Below are 21,196 nucleotides of genomic sequence, written 5' to 3'. Positions count from 1 at the left end.
GGCAGTTCGCAGACCACTTTTTTTCTATCGTTACGTGTTCGTCGTCGTCGTCTTCTTCTTCTTCTTCTTCTTCTTCTTCCCGTGCGGCCCACCTCCTTCTCATAAGAAGATTCTGGTGAGCGTACAGGATAAGAAGTAAGAAGTGCAGGTATTAACATGCAAATGAATGTGCAAGCGTAAAAACAATGTCTGTGCAAGTGAGAGTTTATAATTTAGAAAACATGTGGTCAGCGTCTATCAAGAAGATAGTCCCATATCCGGTTCTTGAAAGTTTATAGACTTGGGGCCCGCACAACAGAATCTGGTAGTTTATTCCAATCGCGAATCGTCCTCGGGAAGAAATACATTTCATGATTTGATGGTATGAAGTACGCCGACAAAAGGGGACTACAGCTAAGGTGTCTGAAGATGTAGTCGTTGTGAGCAAAGGCTCTTGTGTGCCCAGGTCAGCCATACCCCTTTGAATTCATAGCCGCAGCAACATCCTTCCCTCCTGAAGCTACACCCAGCCAAGTTGCTGTAACATATCACTGACACTAGATATATTACGATATCTATTCAGGGCGAAGCGAGCAGCCCTAACGCTGAACCACGATTTCTAGGGTGCAGGGGTGGCGCAGTGGTGAGAGCACTCGCCTCCCACCAATGTGGCCCGGGTTCGATTCCCGGGCTCAGCGTCATATGTGGGTTGAGTTTCAGTTGTTGGTTCTCTACTCTGCACCGAAAAGTTTTCTCCGGGTACTCCGGTTTCCCCTCTCCTCAAAAACCGACATTTGACTTGATTTACTTTCATTGTTCATTTCAGTTTACAGTGTCGCCAATTAGCGCTCCAGCGCTAGAACGACTAGACACTTAAATATAGTTCCTTATAAAGTTCATAGCTTGTCGATGTCCGTCTTTGTGTAAGGGTCCCACACAATGGCGGTATAATCCACTGTGGGACGGACGAATGTATTGTATGCCAAGGTCTTAAAAACAGGCTAGCTAATTCTTGGATTTCTTCCAAGGAAACCTGCAGTTTTATCGGCCTTATCAGAGGTGCGATTAACGTGCTCGTTTCAGTTAAGATCTTTAGTTATCGTGACACCAAGATAGCTAGCTGACTCAAATGAGGCTAGAGTTTTCCCCATGTACTCATGGCGCACAAAATTGCACGTACGCCCGAAACGAAGAAACTTGCACTTGTCCGGGTGGTACATAGATCCAATGTATCCTTTTCTAACCCTGCCGGAAGCGTGTTTAGTTGCTTGCTTTTCACGTTTGGTCCATGGAGCCCGTTTCTCGAAAGTCCCAGCAACTTTCCAAGCATGAAAAGTCAATTGTGAAACCAAGATCCACCTATTTTAGAAAGCCCGTCCTTTCTTTCGGGACCTGAATGGAAAACGTAATTGGAAAGTCTAAAGTCTCGAAACCTGCTAGATTTGATACAAAGTGATTTACGTTCCCCGAAATACGCCCGAAAGGGTTTGGAACTTTCCAGAATTTTTGGGGAACCATTAAATTAATGAATCAAGGGGAAACATTGAAATTAGTATCCACTCATCGAACACGAAAAGAATGTGTGATCTTATTTATTTACCATTTAAGTCCTAAGTTCAATACTAAATATAATGGACTGCTTCTCTGTACAAAAATGTGCCTAAGCTTCTTAAGAATAAGTTCTTAGGACTTAGCAACGACTCCGTCGCTTCGAATTCTCCTAAAGACAAATCCATTTATTTCTTTAATTCATTCTCAAAACTTTATCAAGTCCATGCAACAGTTTGAGATAAAAGATGACTCGAAAACACTGTGCAAGGGCAACGAAGACAAAACCAAAAACATGCCAATGGCTGTTGGTCGCCAGCTTGGCTGATTCGAAAACCTAGACTAATTCTTTTTGGGTCGGGGCTCTGCGAAACGATTCATTTACAACGACATAAATACATATAATATATTAGTAAGTTATTTCAAATACCTTTTTCCTCTGTACAAACATGTGCTTGAAAACCTGACAACTGTTACATATAACCAGACCCCCCATCTCCCATACTTGGCCTAGGAGTCAATCCTTTCCCAGAGTAGATTTATTTATTAAACGCCTCCCTTTCAAGATTCAGCACACCCACTGTTGTAAAAGACTATCAAAACAAAGCTATCTCAAGGTCAAGGAAATATGATACTTTTCACGGGGAAAACCTGATTCTAAAAATTTATTCACTCTGGAAAGGGTTGACTCGAGGAATTAGTGGAGATAGAGGATCCCCTTGAGGAGCTCCTGATATAACAAAGGGTGAGTACTTTTCACTAAGCAGCGAATGAAGTGTATGGCTCAAAACACTATCCGATCAACAGAATTCTTCAATGATGTACACCGATTCTAAATTTCTAAAAATTGATTAATTAATTCAAAAACTTCTTTTCTATGTGCGTTTTAAAAGGGTTTAACCTCTCGCAATTTAAGAGTTTTTTCCTCCGTCACATTAACTTTGAAATGAACCTTCCCCTTAACTTTCCATATCCGGTAGAGTCATAAGTTATTGAACCACTACACTCGCGGGCTCAATCTCTTCTTCTTGATTCCTGACGGATGACGGGACTGCAGCAGATCGAGGCCGATTGGTCGGGCTTCCATTACGTGGAGGCTGGGCGCTAGCTGCTCTTTTAGCCGACATAGCTCTCGGAGATCTGGGATTCTGATGAGAAACAAATGTATTCATCTTTTAAAACAAGATGCTACGTGTTCCCTACATTTTGTTCGAAGGAATTTTAGCCGATCCTTTAAAATTCACAGTATTTCGGGGATTTTTTATGTTACAATATCTTGGTCAATATCCAGTTCAATTCCGAAGTCTAAAGTCCACATTCCATGACTTAACAATTTTTTTCTCAACATTAGCCCGGTAAGATAGATATGTTGCCAATACATACGGTGACGGAATATTGCAACGAAAACCAAAAAAACTCGTTTCCGGTCACGCACACAATTCTTTAATACATATTTCCCCGATAATCTGTAACGTAGTCGTCTGTGGTTTAGTGGTCATCACGATTGCCTCTCAATAAGGAGATACCGAGTTCGAATCCTACTTGGGTTACCTTCTGTGAAAAGTGTCTTCCATGCAAAAAAAATTCTGACGCATGCGCACCCAAATTGCGACCCCCACCCCCCTCCTCCAAAGAAAAGGTTTTTGTTCTCCACCCGGCAAAGGCAAGCATGCGGAGACAAAAAACCTAATTTATTGGTGCTCATGTTTGACAGGAATGCAGAATCAAATAAACCAAAAACTTCAGCAGATTGACGTCGCTGCAGCATGCGCTAAGCAAGGAAGCGAGGAGAAATCTCGCTGGGAGGTTTGTCACAACCTGGAAGCCCAGTTACGCAAAGCCAAAGTTATCGGGAAAATTTGACAATTGAACTGTCACACCTGTGGTAAATCTGGCATTCGATCAAAGCCTTCAAACCGCCCTTTGTAGATGTGTCCATCTTGTCCTATGAGGTCAGTTTCTTCTCTTGAAACAAAATAAACGCAGTAATTTTAACCTTCGCTGTTTTTTCTTTAGAGCAGGCGCGTCGGTCAATAAAGAGTTAAAAGCTTTAAGCAGAAGTGCAACATCTCACAGCAAAGTAATGAAACCTCGATTTAATGAAATGCTGAGGTACTGGAAGTTTTATAAACTACGAGAAGTTCCCCTACGTTCGTGGGGCGCACGGCAAAACTAAAATAAGGCGCAAGAAAAAATGACAAACTCTCCCTCGAGTCCATATTTTGCGCGGGCACTTTTTTTACGCGCGCCAGTTTTTATGTGCGTGCGCACCACGAACTAAGCAGCCAAAGAGGGACTGCTCATAGTCGAGGAATTTCAGTTCGTTCTACCGCGCGGGGTTTTGTTTTTTTCTACACCTTTTACTGTGTGTGGGGTTAAGAATTTCGATCCTAATACCAAGGACATCGTTATATAGAGGTTGAGTAAATCGAAGTTTTACCAGGATATAACTTTGCTTTTGCTTTTTTTTTTGTTTTTATGAAATTGCAAAATAAACTGAACTGAACTGAACTGAATTTTTACCTCTGAGGAAGTGGAACCGGCGTATCGTCCTCTCTGTAGTAATAATATTGGCTAAAATATCAAAACAAGAATAATGGTAAATGGTTTTCTGGGGAATCGCAGTTGATGGCACAATTTAAACAGTTGAGAAGAAGCCTTAAATAGTTTTAGGCAAAAGATTTCTAATGCGATTGTAGAACTTAGGGCGATCTCTGAAACTTCGCCGAATGAGACCGCTTAATTGGTTTTACCGCCTGATTTCCCCTGAAAAACATCTCTGATATGGGCTTGCTTAACGGTGAAATATAAAGTACTCCTTATACAGAACCTGTAGTATCAGGAACCCATGACCCTGAGCCTACAACTCCATCGTGTTCGTGTCACGGCGTTTTCACAGACCGATTTATCAGATTGAATTTTCCGCGAATGAGGCTCCCACAGGAGCTACAAGAAACTAACCTGACGTCATAGGATCACCGAACCAGAATTGCCTTTGTTTTGTTTTTTTTTCGGAAAGGGGAATCTAAAAATAGATCGGTCTGTAAAAATGCCGTGAGTGGCATGAGTTGTAGGCTCAGGGGAATAACACCTAGGGCAAAACAGTGAACAGAAGTTCCTTTAGTGAGTCTAAAGCCACTCTTACTTCATTCTGGTCGTCCTTCTGTGAGGGGAAGTGACCGTGTGACTTCCACCGCATGAGCGCGCTGTTGTCGTGGCAACTTCTTGCTCATAGGTGTAAGCGCTAGAGGCAAACAATAAACATAAGTCAATAATGCTCGTACATAAATTTAGGCCGAAGCTGGCCACAACGATGCACAATGATGTACAAGAATGGTCAAAACAAGTAACCGATTTATCAAACAAAGAGGGAAAGAGGTTATGGATCTTCTGGCAATCTCTTACTCACCCCCGATGAATCTGACGTAGTTGGTCGAGTTCGTATGTCGTGTAAGGACGACCAGACCTTGATGGTGGCAGGCCAGGTGTCTGTGGCAGAGCGGGGTTTGGGCTGAATTGAGACAAAAAAAGTTTCCGTCATAAGGTCATCAAATCCGAATTTACTTCAGCTTCCTTTTCATAAACGAATTCAGGGTTCGAGCTGGAATTCCAGGAGTATTCAAGGAGTTCAAGGAGTGTTTGTAAGAAGATTTCTATGCCATGCACGCGTGTTTCAGTGTTTTCTTTGATGAAAAAGCCTACCTTGCTATTCTTTCCCACATCCTGCAAGGGCACGCACGGGCATTTTGATCTTTCCACAATAGTCAATTTCGTCAATTTTTGGAATGTCTCTTTAATTTAGCATGATCATCATTTTCTCTTGGCATGATGCAATCTCTACAAGTTTCACCCAAGCAAAAATTCCAGGAGTTTTCAGACAGTTTTCCACAAAACCCTTTTTTTCTAGGGCTTTTCAAGCGCCCTTGAAGTCCAAAATTCTGGGCGGGCTTTTCAAGGACTTCAAGGAGTAGCACGAACCCTGACGATTCTAAGTTCAAAGTATTTTTTATAAAAATAGTTTTCATTCATTTGTAAAATAAACCTAATCACTAACATAAAATATTTTTCTATGGACTCGCTTTGAAAAGAAGGCTCGAGCGATGTACTCAGTAATTCATTTTCCACAGCACCCACATCTGTGTCATGAATTATGCAGACAAAGGGTAACCATGGCTTTTACAAGTACAACAAAACTGGAAAGCCGTTGAGGTGCATGACTGCCCTGAAACAGTAGTAACAGAAATGAGTAACCACAGGCGCAAGCCACTCAAACTTTGCCAAAAGATGAAGGGGGTAGTTTCTAAAGAAACTGTGGTGCTGCGTCGGTGGGGAGGTAGTATACAAAAATTTGGTTTTATCAACGGAGTTGATAATGTAAATTGGCCACCGTACAGAGATTCTAAAAGCTAATCTCTGGACGGTGGCCAATTTACATTATCAACTCCGTTGACAAAACCAAATATTTGCCAAAAGATGGTTCTGTTCAAGAAAGTGATAGCATTCGTAGCTTAAATCCGTTGGACTAAAAACAGTACGTACATGTAAGTCTTAAAAAATAACTCCTTAAGCGCGTCTACAGTTTCTGGATCACTTTTTTCCGACCGAACAGACGATGTCAAGGTCATGCATGTGGGTTCGTCTTTAAAATCTTAAGATAGCTTAATTTTCGGTCGTTTCTTTTTTTTTTTTTTTGCGGGGGGGGGGGGGGGGGAGGGATTGTTGTAGCTACAAGTCATGAGTTGAAAAAGAGTTAAAGGCAAGGATTTTCCTATTAATTGAATTGTATATTCTTTTTTTTTTTAGCACAATACTCACTTTCCAGGTATCATGTCCACGGGTCTGTCACAGGAAATGCAATGAAATCTGAGCATTGCCCTAGAATGGCAACATTACAGTTTTACTAACAACTTACAAGAAATATCACAGCTTCTGTGATCAATCGATCCAAGTAATGTTGACTTTGAAGAGAGCGCAACTTTACAATAAGGTTAAATTCCAGCTCACTAAAAGACACCATTTCTCTTTTCGTCCTGAGGATTTTGTACTACGGCCAAGATTGTGAGCCACAATTGTCAGTTCCTGACATGACATCACAAACTGTTTTGCTTTGCAGATTTCAAATGGTTGTGACTAAAATGGATACTCAAAAAAAATAAGGCGAGACACCGTCTTTCGGGATGTTACGCAGCGCTGCGTGACATCCCGAAAGACGGCTACGAAGGAGACTAACTAAACAAGAACTAAAGTTTTGCTAAGTTTACATATAGTGTCACCAGAACAATTTATGAAAGCTAACCATTTCGAGTCGGCGCTTAGACCTACTCACCAAAGATCAGTGTCTAACCCGGCAGTTATTCTCTGCCTAAACAGAGTGTTGTTTATCGGCCAAAGCGGTTTAACACTGAGGTTGTCAGGTATGACCACGTTACGTCACCAAATGTTATTCTTGTATATGTGACACGAAGTGTCTCACCTTATTTTGGAGTATCCATTCTGGTCATAACCGATTTCAAATATGTGTTTTGCACTGAAATAAATGACTGAGATGCAACTTGTTAATCCCGGAAGCTGATGAAGAGTTGCAGGAGCACTCGAGTTTTTTTTTTTCCGATATCCCCGCCGGAATAGTCACCATTGATTGATTGGTTTGCAATTTCCATCTCAGTCATTCATTTCAATGCGCGAGAATGCACCGTTTGGACAATTTCAGTGCTAGCAGTACAGAGGGACAATTGTCACCAGAACCTTGTTCAATGACCGAACTCCCACGAGTCTCCAATAGCTTAGTTGAAGGGCATCCGAACAAGTAATTGGAAGGTCGTCGTAGGTTAATCGACTCCTGCAAAGGAGCAATCGGATTTTTCCGATCAACCCCTACAGCTCAGAGGTAGAGCATCCGAACAAGTAATCGGAAGATTATCATAGGTTAATCGACTCCTGCAAAGGAGCACTCGGATTTTTGCCGAGTATCCCCGAGTCACCGTCGAAAAGATCTCATCTCTTCAGGTTTTGCATCGTTCAGTAGTTTTGACGTCATGTCCGAGTCAGGGATAGTCAATCGCTTCTTACGGGTTCGGCAGGCGGTCAAATAAATTGCCGCTAGTTTGGCAAAGTACTACGGCGCACAAAGGCGCATTTTACAAATCATTCCATGTCTAACGTAATTGCCCTTAAACATGTTTAACATTGAAATGCGAACAAAGTATAAGACATGTATATTGTGCTTACTTGCGGAAACCAGCAGCCGGATCGTCATTCACTGGTAAATCAACATGCTTACACTTCACATTCTTAATTTTCTTTTCTACAAAGTAGAAGACACATTATTAAAATAAAGAAAAACAAAACGTGGGAAAAACGAAAAAACGAGATTTTTTTAAAATGATTTTAAATAGAAGTAAAAGCGAAGCACAGTTTTAATGAAGATCGCAAATGGGAACAAAGAAACTTTTGAACACAGCAGACATGGCATTTTGAGGTTAATCAGTTACTCACCGAAGTAATCTTTTAGCGGATTTAGTTCCAATCTGTCAAGTTTCTGATCAACATCCGATGTAAGCCTATCCAGGGCATCTTTTAAGGCCGATTCCTGTCAAAAATGTCCAATAATACTAATGTCGATCTGCTACTACCTAATAGAATCAAATGCATGATCTTTGTGGACGTTAAAACCCACTGCATATATTTCCCTGCAAGCCTTGGCTAGCCCTCAAGGGCGACAAAAAAGCTAAATGGCATTGTATAAACACTCCTAATGGCTGTGACAAAAGCACCCACCTGTCCTTCTAGCCTCTGTAACAGTTCCTGCAATGATTGATCCAATCCTCCAATACTCTGATCAAACTTGCTTCGACTTACCAGGTTGTCCAGTGCACGCTTATCGGCTTTCTGTAAAAATATAAAGAACAATGTTGCGTTGACTCAAAGCCCATGCGCCTTACCAGGTCGACCGCTGTGACAAATAACCACATTTTTGACGGTTAAAGTACGTGTAACCCATGGGCCTTTTTTCGCGCGACGGACATATAGCTCATAGACAACAGATTTCGTACCCCGAGCCTCGAGTTGAAATGTTTGGGAACGAGTTTCTGTGGGGCAAAACAAAATTTTCAATCCCTCGGGACTCAATATGGCCGCTGTGTGATTGCGGCCCATTTCTCAGAAATGTTGAAACTTACCACGTCCATCTCCATTGCAACTTGTTCTTTATCAGCTTTCACCTCTTGCAGCTTATCAGCATATGTATACAGCGCCTTTTTACATAAAACAAGGGGAAATAACAGAGGCGTTAATAATTTCAACAAATGAAAGCTCAACGCCAAAAATAATTCAAACCTCAAACGCACAAAAGAAACGGGAAAAAAAAAAGGAGGAAAACCATATTAGATGAGGATAATGATAATGATGACGGTGGAAGAAGCGGTGACAGCGACTACAAGAACAATGAGGAAATTACGCAAGGCGACGACGACAGCTACGAGAACGTTGTCTAAGAATATTATTTCCCGTGTTTGTAATAACTTGGCGATTACTCCAAGTCATTCCGCATGGAAAGTATATCAACATTCCAAGAATAAAATTGGTATGAACAGAGTAGCTTTTTGGAGTGAAAACTGAGACTTTATCGTCAGGTGCTACCGTTCTCCACACAACTTCAAATTTGAATCATTTCACATCGTTTTCAGGGCGAGAACGACAACCAAACGTACCAGAATGTAAAAACGCACGCGCGGGGCGTGCAAAGCCTTTGTTCTTGTTCAGTACACTTATATTGTTTCATGGCGTTTTCGTAGGCGCCGCCTGCGGAGATCTTCGTTTCGTAAACGGTCGTTGCCATTTGGACGATTCTTAGAAAAATTTTTACTGTTAAGATCGTCGTTTGCAAGAACTTTATGAAAAAACGTTGAATGACGATATCGAATTCGGTTCAATGGCCGAAGAGCAAACGCACTTAACCACTAGACAACCGAGAAAACCACGCCAAACATTGCAATGTAAAAGTATTTAAATGAAGCTAACCCTAACAATTCATTGAAAGCCAACCGAATAAAAATGGGTGCTTAGACTTAAATCCGTAGATAAAACAATGACAATTTTGCATAAGCATTGTTTTTGTTTTCTCTTGGGATCATTGTAAGTCCCAAGAGAAACTGGAAACAATGCTTATGCAAAATTTGGGGGGACAAACAAAGAGTATTATGGTATTTTCCGAAGTGGCCTACTTCAACCACTTTAGGATCTAATTTATGACGAAAGGCTTGGTTACTAAGAATGGCATAGACCGTCAAAAATGGCAACAACCGTTTACGAAACGGAAATAGGCGCCGCCGTCGTTGTCTTTGCGAAAGGTCGCTTCTGATGACGATGAGGACGATGATGACCATGGTTAATATTTGACAAGGCACCAAGTAAAAGGAAACTGCTAAAAAGACAAATGGACTTTTGACGAAGTTTCATCAAGAAAAGCTCACAAAAAAAAAACAGGCCTATAAAAACCTTTAACCTCTAGAATGGAAAACGAAAAACTTACATCAATATGTTTCTGTTTTCTATTATGCTCCTCTATCAGTTCCTTTGTTGTGTTATTCAATTTTTCCTGTTCTCCTTGAAGTTCTGTCACTAGGCTTCTTAAGGCATTTAGAGCACTTCCGTCCTAAAATACAATGGTACATCAGAATTTATAGCCTGCACGTCCATAACAGTAAAGATACGAATCCCTAAACGCCCGTGAACCAATGCGATTATAATCACAGCAACTCGAAACCGAACGTAAGGGAGAATCTCTCTTTGGGCTCTCCGACATGTTGGTGTGGCGATGAAGGGGTTTTTTTAAGTTCTCGTCGGAACTTGAGTATAGTTAACAACAAAAAAAGGAAAGTGAATTTCAGTATTTAAACCAGGTGCGCTTTTTTTCCCGCTGGCTAATTCGCTTCGTTTCCCTTGATCAATGCGCACACTTTAAAAGAGAAGTTTTGTTTTATTGAGTTCTTCTACTCTTAGTCCTTATCGAGACGTTGGATCGATTAATTCTCGATTTCTTTCTGCCATATCCATTCCCTTAGTTATGCTATTAAGATATTTCATCGCTACCCCCTATCAGGTTTACGTGTGTTGCACGTATGTAGCTATGTCACATGGCTGCTCTTGTTTTTAGGCCATTTAACTTGATCAAAAACATTGAACAAACAACGGCGATAAACATGAAAATTCTCGTTTTCTCTTATACCTTGAGGAGGGAGTTTCGCATGCCCAAAATACATCTTTAGAAATAACAATTCAACAAATTGCAAAATTTTACGTAGAACACGTAGTGAAAGACTGATACCGGTAACTAGATTTAGCATAGAGCCACAATCTTGGACAAAACTCGTTGGGAAAATGTCACACACCACTATAAAATGCTCATTCCTTGATTTGTCTGTGTGATAAAGGATTAAATTCTTCCTACTTCCCCCTCCCCATATTCCAATGTTGATTTAGAAACAGCCAAAGTATTTTGCTACATTGGTATGGGGGTGAGGGGGAGGGAACACATAGACTTTTTTTGTGAGTGCACGTCCAATGATGTTTAAGCCGGAATTTTTTCTAAGAGTTTTGTCTACAATTGCAGCAATATATATCATACACAGCGTGGCATCTATCTAGTTAAAAAGGGCTCACTTTCACTGCCAACCTTATAGTTTTCGTTTAGCGGATCTCTCGCTAAAAAAATCAGCACCTCTCCTGTTGATGCCACAATCAAAACAGGTCACAAGTGGGACCATTTAAACTTTTGACACATGATCCATCTGATAATGCTCCGCGCCTCGTTTGCTAATTAACCATCTCATATCCAACGTGCGCTCATGGAATAATTGTTCGTTACCTCGCATGCGATATTGAATGCAAAAACAGTTGTTCCTGTTATTTTTAGCAAAAGGGACGTTGGCGCGTCTGGTTAAAAATAGTGATGACAACAAGCTTGTAGATAAAAGTTCGCATAATAAACATTTATAGTTGATGGTTAGGTCAGTGTTTAAGGTGTTCGATGTGTCGCAATTTAAAGGAGTTCAGTATGCCTACAGTAGGTTTATCATGTTAATCTTTTTATATTTAATGTTACCTTTATTTTACCATCAATCGTCGATGGAGAAGGTGCTACGGTCTGAAACGTCTTCTTGTACTTGAATAGTAGATATTAAAGTTAGTCTTAACCACGTTTTGAGACGTTTAATATTAGGAACCATGACCCGCAGCCTACAACTCCATTGCCTTCGTGTCACGGCGTTGTGACAGACCGATATATTTTTAGATTGCATTTCCCGCGAATGAGACTCCCACAGGAGCCCCGTGACCAATTACAAGAAACTAACCTGACGTCACAAGGTCACCGAACCGGAACTGCCTTTAGGTAGTCTAAAAATAGATCGGTCTGCATGTAAAAATGCGGTGACATCGGACTCAGTATGGGAATTGTAGGCTCCGGGTTCATGGGTTCCTGTTAATATTTAATCTCACATAAGATAACAAAACTATTAGACAAGCTTAAAAAGAGAAATTATTAATGGCTAAAAAAATATTTAAAAGACTAGCAGCCAGTTCTAGCTTTTGTATTTCCATGACATTATGACAATTATCTCACCCAAGGGTTGTATTATTCAGAGGTTCTGTTTAATGTTTAATGTCCCTTTAAAACGAGCACAGTACAGCAATGAGAAGCCAAAGCCAGAAGCTTATGTGACGTACGTCAGAGTACAGAAATTACAAGAGGTAATATTAACAATTATTATTATTATTATTATTATTATTATTATTATTATTATTATTATTATTATTATTATTATTATTATTATTATTATTATTATTATTATTATTATTATTATTATTATTATTATAGACGATGTAAAGATATCATCAGTGTTTAAGACAAAAAGGAGTGGCCCCATCACAGAGCCCTCAGAAGGACTTCACATTTGTCAACAAATTGACAGCTATAATTCAGATAATCCCGGAACCAAGACAGAGAAATACCTCGTATATCATAAAAAACTCAATTTGCGTAATAGGATGGAACGGTTAACCGTGTTAAATGCCTTCTTGAGATCAATAAAGACACCGATAGTAAGACTATTTCTTTCTCTGAAATACCGGATACGAGATTGTTGAATTGATTAGTATTCATAGAGGAACATTTGGACAGTGAATGAGACCTGGGCCCGGTTGTCCGAAAGCCGATTAACTTAATCCAGGAATAGCGTAAACTTTGGTTTAATTTTTTCAACTTCTCAGTGCAAGTTTCTTTTGGTTATTTTTGGTTTTCAAGATTGACTTCCTCTAATGTAAATTTTTGCCAAATATCACCGTTATACAACATTTGAGAGTAGAGAAATAAACTCCTTCGTAATTTTTTAATCTGCGATTAGCGTTAAACGGCTTTCGAGCAACCGGGCCCTGGATGTTAAGTGAGGTCCATTTTACGGGGAACATTGGCGTTTTGTGCGAGATTTGTAGGGTTACACTAACGATAACCCTCTTATTGGAAATAAAAGAACGTTATGGAAAGAGACAACTAACGGAACAAAAAACCTAGTTAAGTAGTTTTCATTTCTTTTTAGCAAATCATGGCCTCTCAGGGGGTGAGATAAATTAACTTTCTCATGGTTTTAAGGCAAACGAAAGCATTTTAAAGCACTTTAGCGCAAACCTTGTCAAGCTGATTGTTGAGAAGGCGGAGCCCATCTCTCAAAGTTCTGATCTCTCGTTCTGTGTCTTCCCTTATCCGATCTTCAGTTCGCTGTATTCTCGATGGTAACTTAAAATATCACGAAATGGGGTTGATCAGTTAAAATTCATTCACACCGTGCAATTATGTTTGCGAACTACATTCATTCAAGTTCTTAGTTGAAACACATCACTTAAAATACTAAATTAGGACACAAGATTTCAACACGCATAGTCCTTAAAATTCTGCTCACAGCTAAAAATCATCAAGGCTTCGATTAGCCGTGTAAAGTTGTATACCGTTTTGTGATTATTTACTATTAACATTATTTTTTGAAAATACTGTATTAAAAGACTAATTACCTGGTCAGTGAAATCCTTAATTTGATTGATCGTTCTTTCCAAGTACTTTAGCTTATTAAGTTGGTCCAGAAGATCATCTGGAATTATTTGAATCTTGAAAGATTATATAAAAGAATTATACATTAACAAACGAACAATGTATTTAACCGTTCAGTCCTGAGAGTGACACTTGTCGATTTTAATCTGTTTAATGCCAGACGATTTTACTAGTTAATGGGGGCCTCTTCAGGGATCAATATGGTTTTAAAATCACACAAACGTAAAACAGGTGATTATTGGTCATTGTGGTACAGTAAATTCCTTCAACAAACAACAAATGCTCTAGCTTCCCACGCTGACGTTCTTAGGGCTTCGTCAACCTCGCTCCCAGCGAAACCCTGGGAACGAGGTTGAGGGCGTCGTCACGCGTTCTTCCTCCACTGAGAAAGCGTGACGAAGCCCTCAGAACGTCTGCGTGAGAGGCCACAAATGCTCCACCATTACAATTTATAATTTGTCATACGTTAAAGTATAGAACGACTTGTAACGCTGTTATTTTTTAATTTTTTAATTTACACTGTAGGCTAAAAGACATACACATTAGGGGGTGACATATACATACATATACAGTCCATCTGAAGAGTAACAAGCACGCCTGTTGCTACACGTAGGAAATAAATGAGCACTGTTTACCTTTTCGTCGTGGACGGTTGGAAGGCCAGAAACTTTCTTCACACTTTGCAGTTGCTCCTCTAGACTTTCAATCTCAAAAAGGTTTAGTTTTTTTTAAAATAACAGCAATATTAATATGATATTTAGCTGCATAAAAACTTGTCACATTTAAGTAATGGTCGGTGTTTAAGGGAAGTACAGAACGGTCTTGAATTTAGACAGGACTGAAATTTGTAGTTACGTGATGTTATTGTACTTTTCAAAACGTTTAAACCTATTGACTACTTACGATGATTTTTCAAATGTAAACTTTCATATATTTGAACTGCGGAATAGAATGCAATGAAGGTCAAAAAAATAAAAGTTGAGCAATTTAAGCGGTTGCAATTAAAGGAAGCTCGAAAAAAAGCTAAGTGCAAATTCATAAACTCTTCAAAAAAACATTTGAAAGGTGTAGGAATGCAAATCAGGCTCGGTGAATATTACACCTATTCACCTCGCCTTCGGCGAATATTTGTTAAATATAAGTTAAACTCATATGATTATTTAATTGGGTTAAGAGTTAACTTTAAACAAATAACCAGTAAATATGCATATCACAGCTGAGCAGACTGTACAGTGACAGTGAAATCAGGAATATTTCTTGCGTAAACATAATTCCTTCTAAAATTATCCAGTGACAGTATTAACGTCTTACGTGTTTTTATCAAGTTTATTTAATCAAGTTATTTTCGGTACCTGTTGTTTGTTATCTTTGAGTAACGAAATTCCTTCCCGCAGTGATGCTAACTGGGCTTCTAAGTCAGCAGGAATGGTTCTCTCCAAGGACTTTGTTAATGATATTAACCAGATATAATGTTTTAAAAACAGAATTAATCATTAGTCGATGAAACTTTGTTTAAACTCTACAACAAAAGGTAACATTGAACAAAAGAAAATAACTGACTTTTAGAGTTTAGAGGTCCATAAACTATGTCGCTTGTGAAAATGACCAAGGTTAGAGTTTCATTTGTGAGATTGGTGATGAAATTTTCCATTACATTTTTAAGAGAGTGCACTGACTGTTCCACTTAAAAGTTGGTTCTCTGGTTTCTACGTTTATTGCTATATATATTTAAGATTTCGTATTATAACAGGCTTGCAACACTGCTTGGCTTATTGCTACACTTATTATTATCCCCAAGCTTTGCTATTCGACAAAACTTCACCAGCCACAGGGATTTACTGCTGGGCATGTGCACATAAGCAACACATGCTATTGATGACGATGATAATGACAATTAATGGTGGATTCAGGTCATGAATCGTGATAATATAACAATTAAAATACTATTATTATTATTATTATTATTATTATTATTATTATTATTATTATTATTATTATTATTATTATTATTATTATTATTATTTCATTTTTGTTTTCATGAATCATTTGCAGAACTTGCAGACAAGGGTCTGGGCTAGTTAAGTTACACATCATCATTTTCTTTACATTCAAACAGTTTATACATATAGAACGTCTTAACTATATTTGCGTTCTGGCAAATAATCCATTTCTGACAGCGTTCAATAAGGAAGGACAGCTCTTTGTCAGTGTTCGTTACTGAGCTTAGTCCTTTCCTTAGCTTTTAATGGTAGCCTCTGAGAACGTCTAAAACAATATTGATTTGTTTAATAAACGCTTGTGCTCTTACAAAGCTGTTTAATGTCTGCGCGTACATGTAGCTCTGTGCATTTTTCCTGCTTCTTAGCTTTTTTGTCGGCAATTGTGTCAACTTGGCAGACAGTGCCTTCAAGTAGTATCCAATTATTAGTCTCGACTATTTGTCGTAGACTGCCATGTCTATCTGCCATGTCTATATTTGATTCAACATCGATCCTGAGAGTCGCACGAGGGGAACCCATCAATTTAAATTTCGCGTGCCATATGCAATTAAAGACGTTTTTAAATTTTCGTTTTTTCCAAAACCTATAACGGACTGGAACTGCCTCCCTGAGGCTATTGTTTCATTATCCTCCTTAGAAACCTTCAAATATAGGTTAACAGCTTTTCTTAAGTAATAGTTATATTTAGTTTAATATAGTTTTCTTTATTTAAATTTTTAAGTCATCATTTTATATATTGATATTTGTTTTTTTTTATGGTTGGTGTGATAACCGAACGGTTCTTACCGACCTTAATACATGTAAATGTAAATGTAAATGTAATTTTATCTTCCCAATTTTCTGGTGCCTTCTGAAGTTGGAAAGGTACATCCCAAAGAAATTTTGCGTTTTCATTCTCCCTTTCTGCAGAGGGTGGCCTTTGTTGATACTATGGTTTTTCATTCTTGCTTTCTTGAAAATTGTACTTAAAATTCTTGTACGCAGCGATAGATAGATCTTAACGATCTGCCATGTCTTGCTTTATAGAGACTTTGTGCGATCTTTGGGCAAGCACACATCACATGAGTGGTTGACTCTGTAGCGTTGCCACATATTCTGCATTTAGTGTCTGCAATCTTCAATTGTGCTTTATTTTGCTGATAGGATTTGGGTGGTAGGAGTTGTTGGCATAAGCTCTTGTTTACGCTGTACACGATCTCAAGGATATTTTTCCATTTCTTTAGGATCTGATTGGCTGCAGGTGGCATTTGTTTATCTTGGAGTTGTTTGGTGGTTTAGGTCCCCAGCCAGGACTGCTGTTCTGCATCTGTAGTATATCTTTCAACTATCTTTGTTCTTAGCAGTTCCTTGATTGCTTAATGAATTATGTGATTCATAATCAAGTAAGCATCATCATCATCATTAACAATTATTATTAACTGGACCGTACATATTATTGCAAATGCCACTACGTATCACGAAAGTCATGTATAATAGTTACAGATTTATTCACGGTGGCTGGAACCTGCTTTTAAGAGACCTACTTATTATAAGAGTTGTCACTACAACACTGTATCACGTAACAGCAATGTCATGGTACCACAGGAAACACCAATTATTCCTTAACAAAATGTGCCAACTATTGTGACGTAATAAGTTACCATGGCAACATCAAAACTCTCCAAAAACACCCTGTATTTTGTCTTTACTTGCTTAAATCTCAAAAATGAACTAGGTGACCCCCTTTTGTTATTGTAGAATAGTAATTAAAGCAATCTAAAATAAGACTATCGGCAAAGTTTTAAAAAAATTATGGGGGCTAATTCATAGCAACCTTAAATTTTTCGAAAATTTGAACTGGTGAACAGGGAAACAAAGACAAAATATCTTAGGGAACAAGGGAACGTAAACCATTTTAGGGATCAAAAAGCTGAGAACAAGTTTGAAAGTAATCTCAGGAACAAGGTCCTCAAAAGCATAGAATGCAGCAATATGTTACTTTTGACTTAGAGTCTCTTCTTTCGGTCATACTTATTCATTTGTGTCCATTCCCGAGAACCAAGAATAATTGGTTCTGACTGTTCTAACTTCTCTTAGAATCCTGACATAAGCTTGTACATGTATGTCACACTCAACTTGTTCCTGTGACTTCAAAAATAAAATTCTGAGGTTTACAGGTTGTTTTTTCAACAGAAAGTTGTAAAAGTGTCCTTTTGAAGCGTCCCAAAAACAGCTGCACAATCATTATGACTTTTAAGTACAGGTAATACATATTTTATATTATTGAAACATACCTCCTCTTTCCACTTGTTTATCATATCCAGACCTTCTTTTAACCATTTAAGCCGCTCAAGAATGTCATCTGGTACATCTAACCAAGTAAAACAGAATGGGACAAAGAAATTATATTTTAAAATGATCAATTATTCACAGTCTATCATAAACATTTTTAAGTTACGTACATGTATTTCACAGAGTGAAGCTCCCTCAACACAGCAAATTGTTGACCAACATTAACATAATTGTAGGGAGAAAATGTTGAATGGATTTCTACACATAAACAACAGTTTTGGCCAATATTTCATTTTGTGTGTGATTGGCGGTACACAGATACCTGCCTGACTTAAACCGCATTCACACCAAAGCTTAAACATGTTTAAAAGCTGTTTAGTTAAACATGGTTTAAATTTGTTTTCTTGATACAAGTTACTTCCTGACATAATGTAGACTCTAAATTCAACACAATGAAGACACACATAACTTACATGAACCCTACGTAAAATTCAGTCTTTCAGCCTTCCGTTGCTCATTTTTTATTTTGTTAAACCTGGTTTAATTAAACGTGCTTAGTTGGTGTGAATCGGGTATTAGTCAGAGATAACATAAAAATTTTGGTTTTAAATATAACAACATGTTGGGAAGCCCAAATATAAAAGGTTCCAAAATCCAACAAAAAAGTTGGGAAAAGACTAGACTTGACGGAAGACCAACTACTGGGCATTTCATTTACCTGGTCTATTTCTCAGCTCCTCTAAATCATCAATATTTGCCTTCTTGGGCATAAGTCCCTGTGAGAGGTTAAAAATATTAAAAAGTTAGTTAATGTCAACTGTCCATGTTTCAGTTAGCAGGAACTAAAGATACAAATAAATTTATTTCCTGTTTCTGAAAATTATTAAGTCATTATTAGTCAACTCAATTGCTGATTGTAGTTACAACATTGATGGAGCTGACAGAAGAAGAAAAGAACTGACACCATCTATCATTTATTTTTCCCAAAAATTTCTTTTTTAATTTATAAATTATCACACTCAGATCTATGCATTACCTGACTGTTCACTGACTTGTCAGGACTTTTCACATTTACTCACCTCTAAAGTATCAACTTGCTCAATCAATATTTCATGCTTATCCATAAGTTCGCCAATTTGTCTCAATGCTTCCAGTGCTTCAGGAGAAGGGTGAGAGGGGCTTGGTGACCGTGGTGGGGGTGGAGTAGGTGTCCTTGCTTTAGGGGTTGATGCCCTTGATTTTGCAGATGGAGTACGACTTCTTCTGGCATTTAAAGCCTCTTCTAGCTGGGGCCATTTGACATAGACATCCAAATTGTCAAGGTCATCCTTGGTAGGAAGATCATCAACTTGCTTCTTTAGATTTTTCTAAAGAAAAATTATTTGGTCATTTACTAACAGACTACACTGCACAGTCTCATGTGCATGAGCGCAATGCAGTCAACAAGATTGAGGGAAGTCACCGCGCAGAGTTAACTGCATCATACAGGCGTGACCCAAGTTTATTTGAGTGTATTATTATACTGTATGTAACAAGGCCACAACCTCAACTCCAAAGGAAGGGAGCAAAGGAAAAAATTGTAAACCACAATAATTTATGTAGTCACTGTGCTAACTGCACTCACAGAACAACAGAACATTTAAGTGACCTCAACGTAGTTCTTTATGCTGTTATAGCTAGACAGTAGACAAGTGTCTGCTGGCATAGCCAATTGGAAGAGCTGCACTACAAGCAAACTTTGTGTTACACGTGTCAACTCTTAGCCATGAATAGTACTAACCTGCTAGCAACAACAAAGTCGAAAAGTTCAAAGCTAAAATACAATAATGCTTAGTGCTTGCTAAACTTGGCAACTGGACTGCACAATCACTTTATTGAAAAGATCAAGGGCTGCCATGAAAGGGTTACAGACAATAGTGTCATGATCCATTAAATATGGGGCTTCAGGGATGGCACAGTGTGAGAGCACTCACCCCCCCCCCCCCCCCCCCCTTCCCTTCCAATGTGGAAAGGAGTTCGATTCCCAAACTCTGCATCATATGTGCATTGACTTTGCTGGTTCTCTATGTATCCTCCGCTGTGAGAGTTTTTTCTCCGGATATTAAAGGGGCACTGTCATGAGCTGCGCATGCTCGAGTTTGTTTGCTCTCGAGCCCACGGAAAATTGTAGCCGCCATCATGATTCACGAGTGAGTCACGTATATTCACCGGAGTTTCTCCTTTGTCCACCATGGCCCTCCCCAGTGGACACCATTTTGAATTTGTCAATTCAACTTGAAAAAAGTTAACCTAACACTTTTCAAGTTTTCATAAGATGCTAGCGCATGTGCTTCTCGTGACAGTTTCCCTTTAATTTGATTTGACTTGTGTTAATTTGTTGATTTCAGTTTACAGTGTCCCCAATTAGTGCTCCAGTTCTAGAAATAAATAGATTTCCTTTCCTTTCCTTTCCTTTCCTTTCCTTTCCTTTCCTTTCCTTGCCTTTTACGTTAATTTTAATTGTGTGACAGTAACATTACCTCAGTATACATAAAATTAAAATATGATTGGTTGGAAACTGTTATGAAAACCATAACAATCTCAGGACCTGTTGATTGACAGCTTTCTTGTATCTGCAGAGCTACATGCACTGCATCTTAATATCCTTGGTACTATTTTGTCCTCTCACTGAGGGTGAATAGATAATATGTCAAGATTCCTTATAATTTTATGAAAACTAGTGCACCTGTGATTCCATACAAAAGACTCCACTTACTAATTCATTAAGTAAATCTTCCAATTTCTTTTTCTCCTCAGAACTGTCTATAAAAATAGACAACATAACAATGAAAATGTTAAAAAAAATACTGAAATATTGTATGAGCTAATTTTAAGACTGCAGGACAGTCACCGTAGGTTAAATTGATTCAAAAGCAGTATCTTTCTGAAAGAGATGCAAAGCTAAAAGAGGCCAGGCACCTGACACTCCTGAAACGTTTATGATCATGATGAATCAATAATACCTTTCATGGCTGATCCCACTTTATGGTGTGGATTGAACTATTTTTGTTTGAAAATTCCCAGGTGCCAGCCATCTTGAATAACCGTCGCATGTTAGGGTAATGCCCCGTTGTTATAGAGCGGTTTTCAATTGGGTGTCATAAAACAAATACCAACTGAAAGTAACTACTCCGACCAATCACAGCAGGATGGTGCAAACAGTTCAATGAACCAATCCAAATTTGTAGCAATTCCATTTAACTTGCTCAAAGCACAGGAAAAATAGTGCAAGCAAGTCACGGTTGGTTTTGGTTTTTTC

General features: G+C 38.7%; 1 protein-coding gene across 2 annotated transcripts in view; it reads right to left on the bottom strand.

Annotated features, from left to right (window-relative positions):
* Positions 1 to 1,555: 1,555 nt before the first annotated feature.
* The window catches only part of LOC137971996 (glutamine-rich protein 2-like), a 30,589-nt gene continuing 10,948 nt past the window's right edge, over positions 1,556 to 21,196 (bottom strand). The window contains exons 4-23 of one of the 2 annotated variants that reach the window (XM_068818784.1): positions 20,654 to 20,700; positions 18,978 to 19,265; positions 18,617 to 18,674; positions 17,901 to 17,977; positions 14,980 to 15,069; positions 14,263 to 14,334; positions 13,591 to 13,683; positions 13,211 to 13,318; positions 11,630 to 11,689; positions 10,058 to 10,180; positions 8,706 to 8,780; positions 8,305 to 8,415; positions 8,023 to 8,116; positions 7,756 to 7,831; positions 6,343 to 6,402; positions 4,937 to 5,038; positions 4,673 to 4,771; positions 4,051 to 4,101; positions 3,408 to 3,492; positions 1,556 to 2,675 (exon numbers count right to left, since the gene is read on the bottom strand). In XM_068818784.1, the coding sequence (XP_068674885.1) occupies positions 2,517 to 2,675; positions 3,408 to 3,492; positions 4,051 to 4,101; positions 4,673 to 4,771; positions 4,937 to 5,038; positions 6,343 to 6,402; positions 7,756 to 7,831; positions 8,023 to 8,116; positions 8,305 to 8,415; positions 8,706 to 8,780; positions 10,058 to 10,180; positions 11,630 to 11,689; positions 13,211 to 13,318; positions 13,591 to 13,683; positions 14,263 to 14,334; positions 14,980 to 15,069; positions 17,901 to 17,977; positions 18,617 to 18,674; positions 18,978 to 19,265; positions 20,654 to 20,700 (1,928 nt within the window). In that variant the 3' untranslated portion in view covers positions 1,556 to 2,516. The remainder of the gene's footprint in view (positions 2,676 to 3,407; positions 3,493 to 4,050; positions 4,102 to 4,672; positions 4,772 to 4,936; positions 5,039 to 6,342; positions 6,403 to 7,755; positions 7,832 to 8,022; positions 8,117 to 8,304; positions 8,416 to 8,705; positions 8,781 to 10,057; positions 10,181 to 11,629; positions 11,690 to 13,210; positions 13,319 to 13,590; positions 13,684 to 14,262; positions 14,335 to 14,979; positions 15,070 to 17,900; positions 17,978 to 18,616; positions 18,675 to 18,977; positions 19,266 to 20,653; positions 20,701 to 21,196) is intronic. The other variant, XM_068818785.1, reaches the window with a different exon arrangement.

The sequence above is a fragment of the Montipora foliosa genome, chromosome 9 (genome assembly GCF_036669935.1).
Source record: "Montipora foliosa isolate CH-2021 chromosome 9, ASM3666993v2, whole genome shotgun sequence".
NCBI lineage: Eukaryota > Metazoa > Cnidaria > Anthozoa > Scleractinia > Acroporidae > Montipora > Montipora foliosa.
Note: the sequence above shows the minus strand (reverse complement) of the source record. Positions and strands in the feature narration are given on the sequence as shown.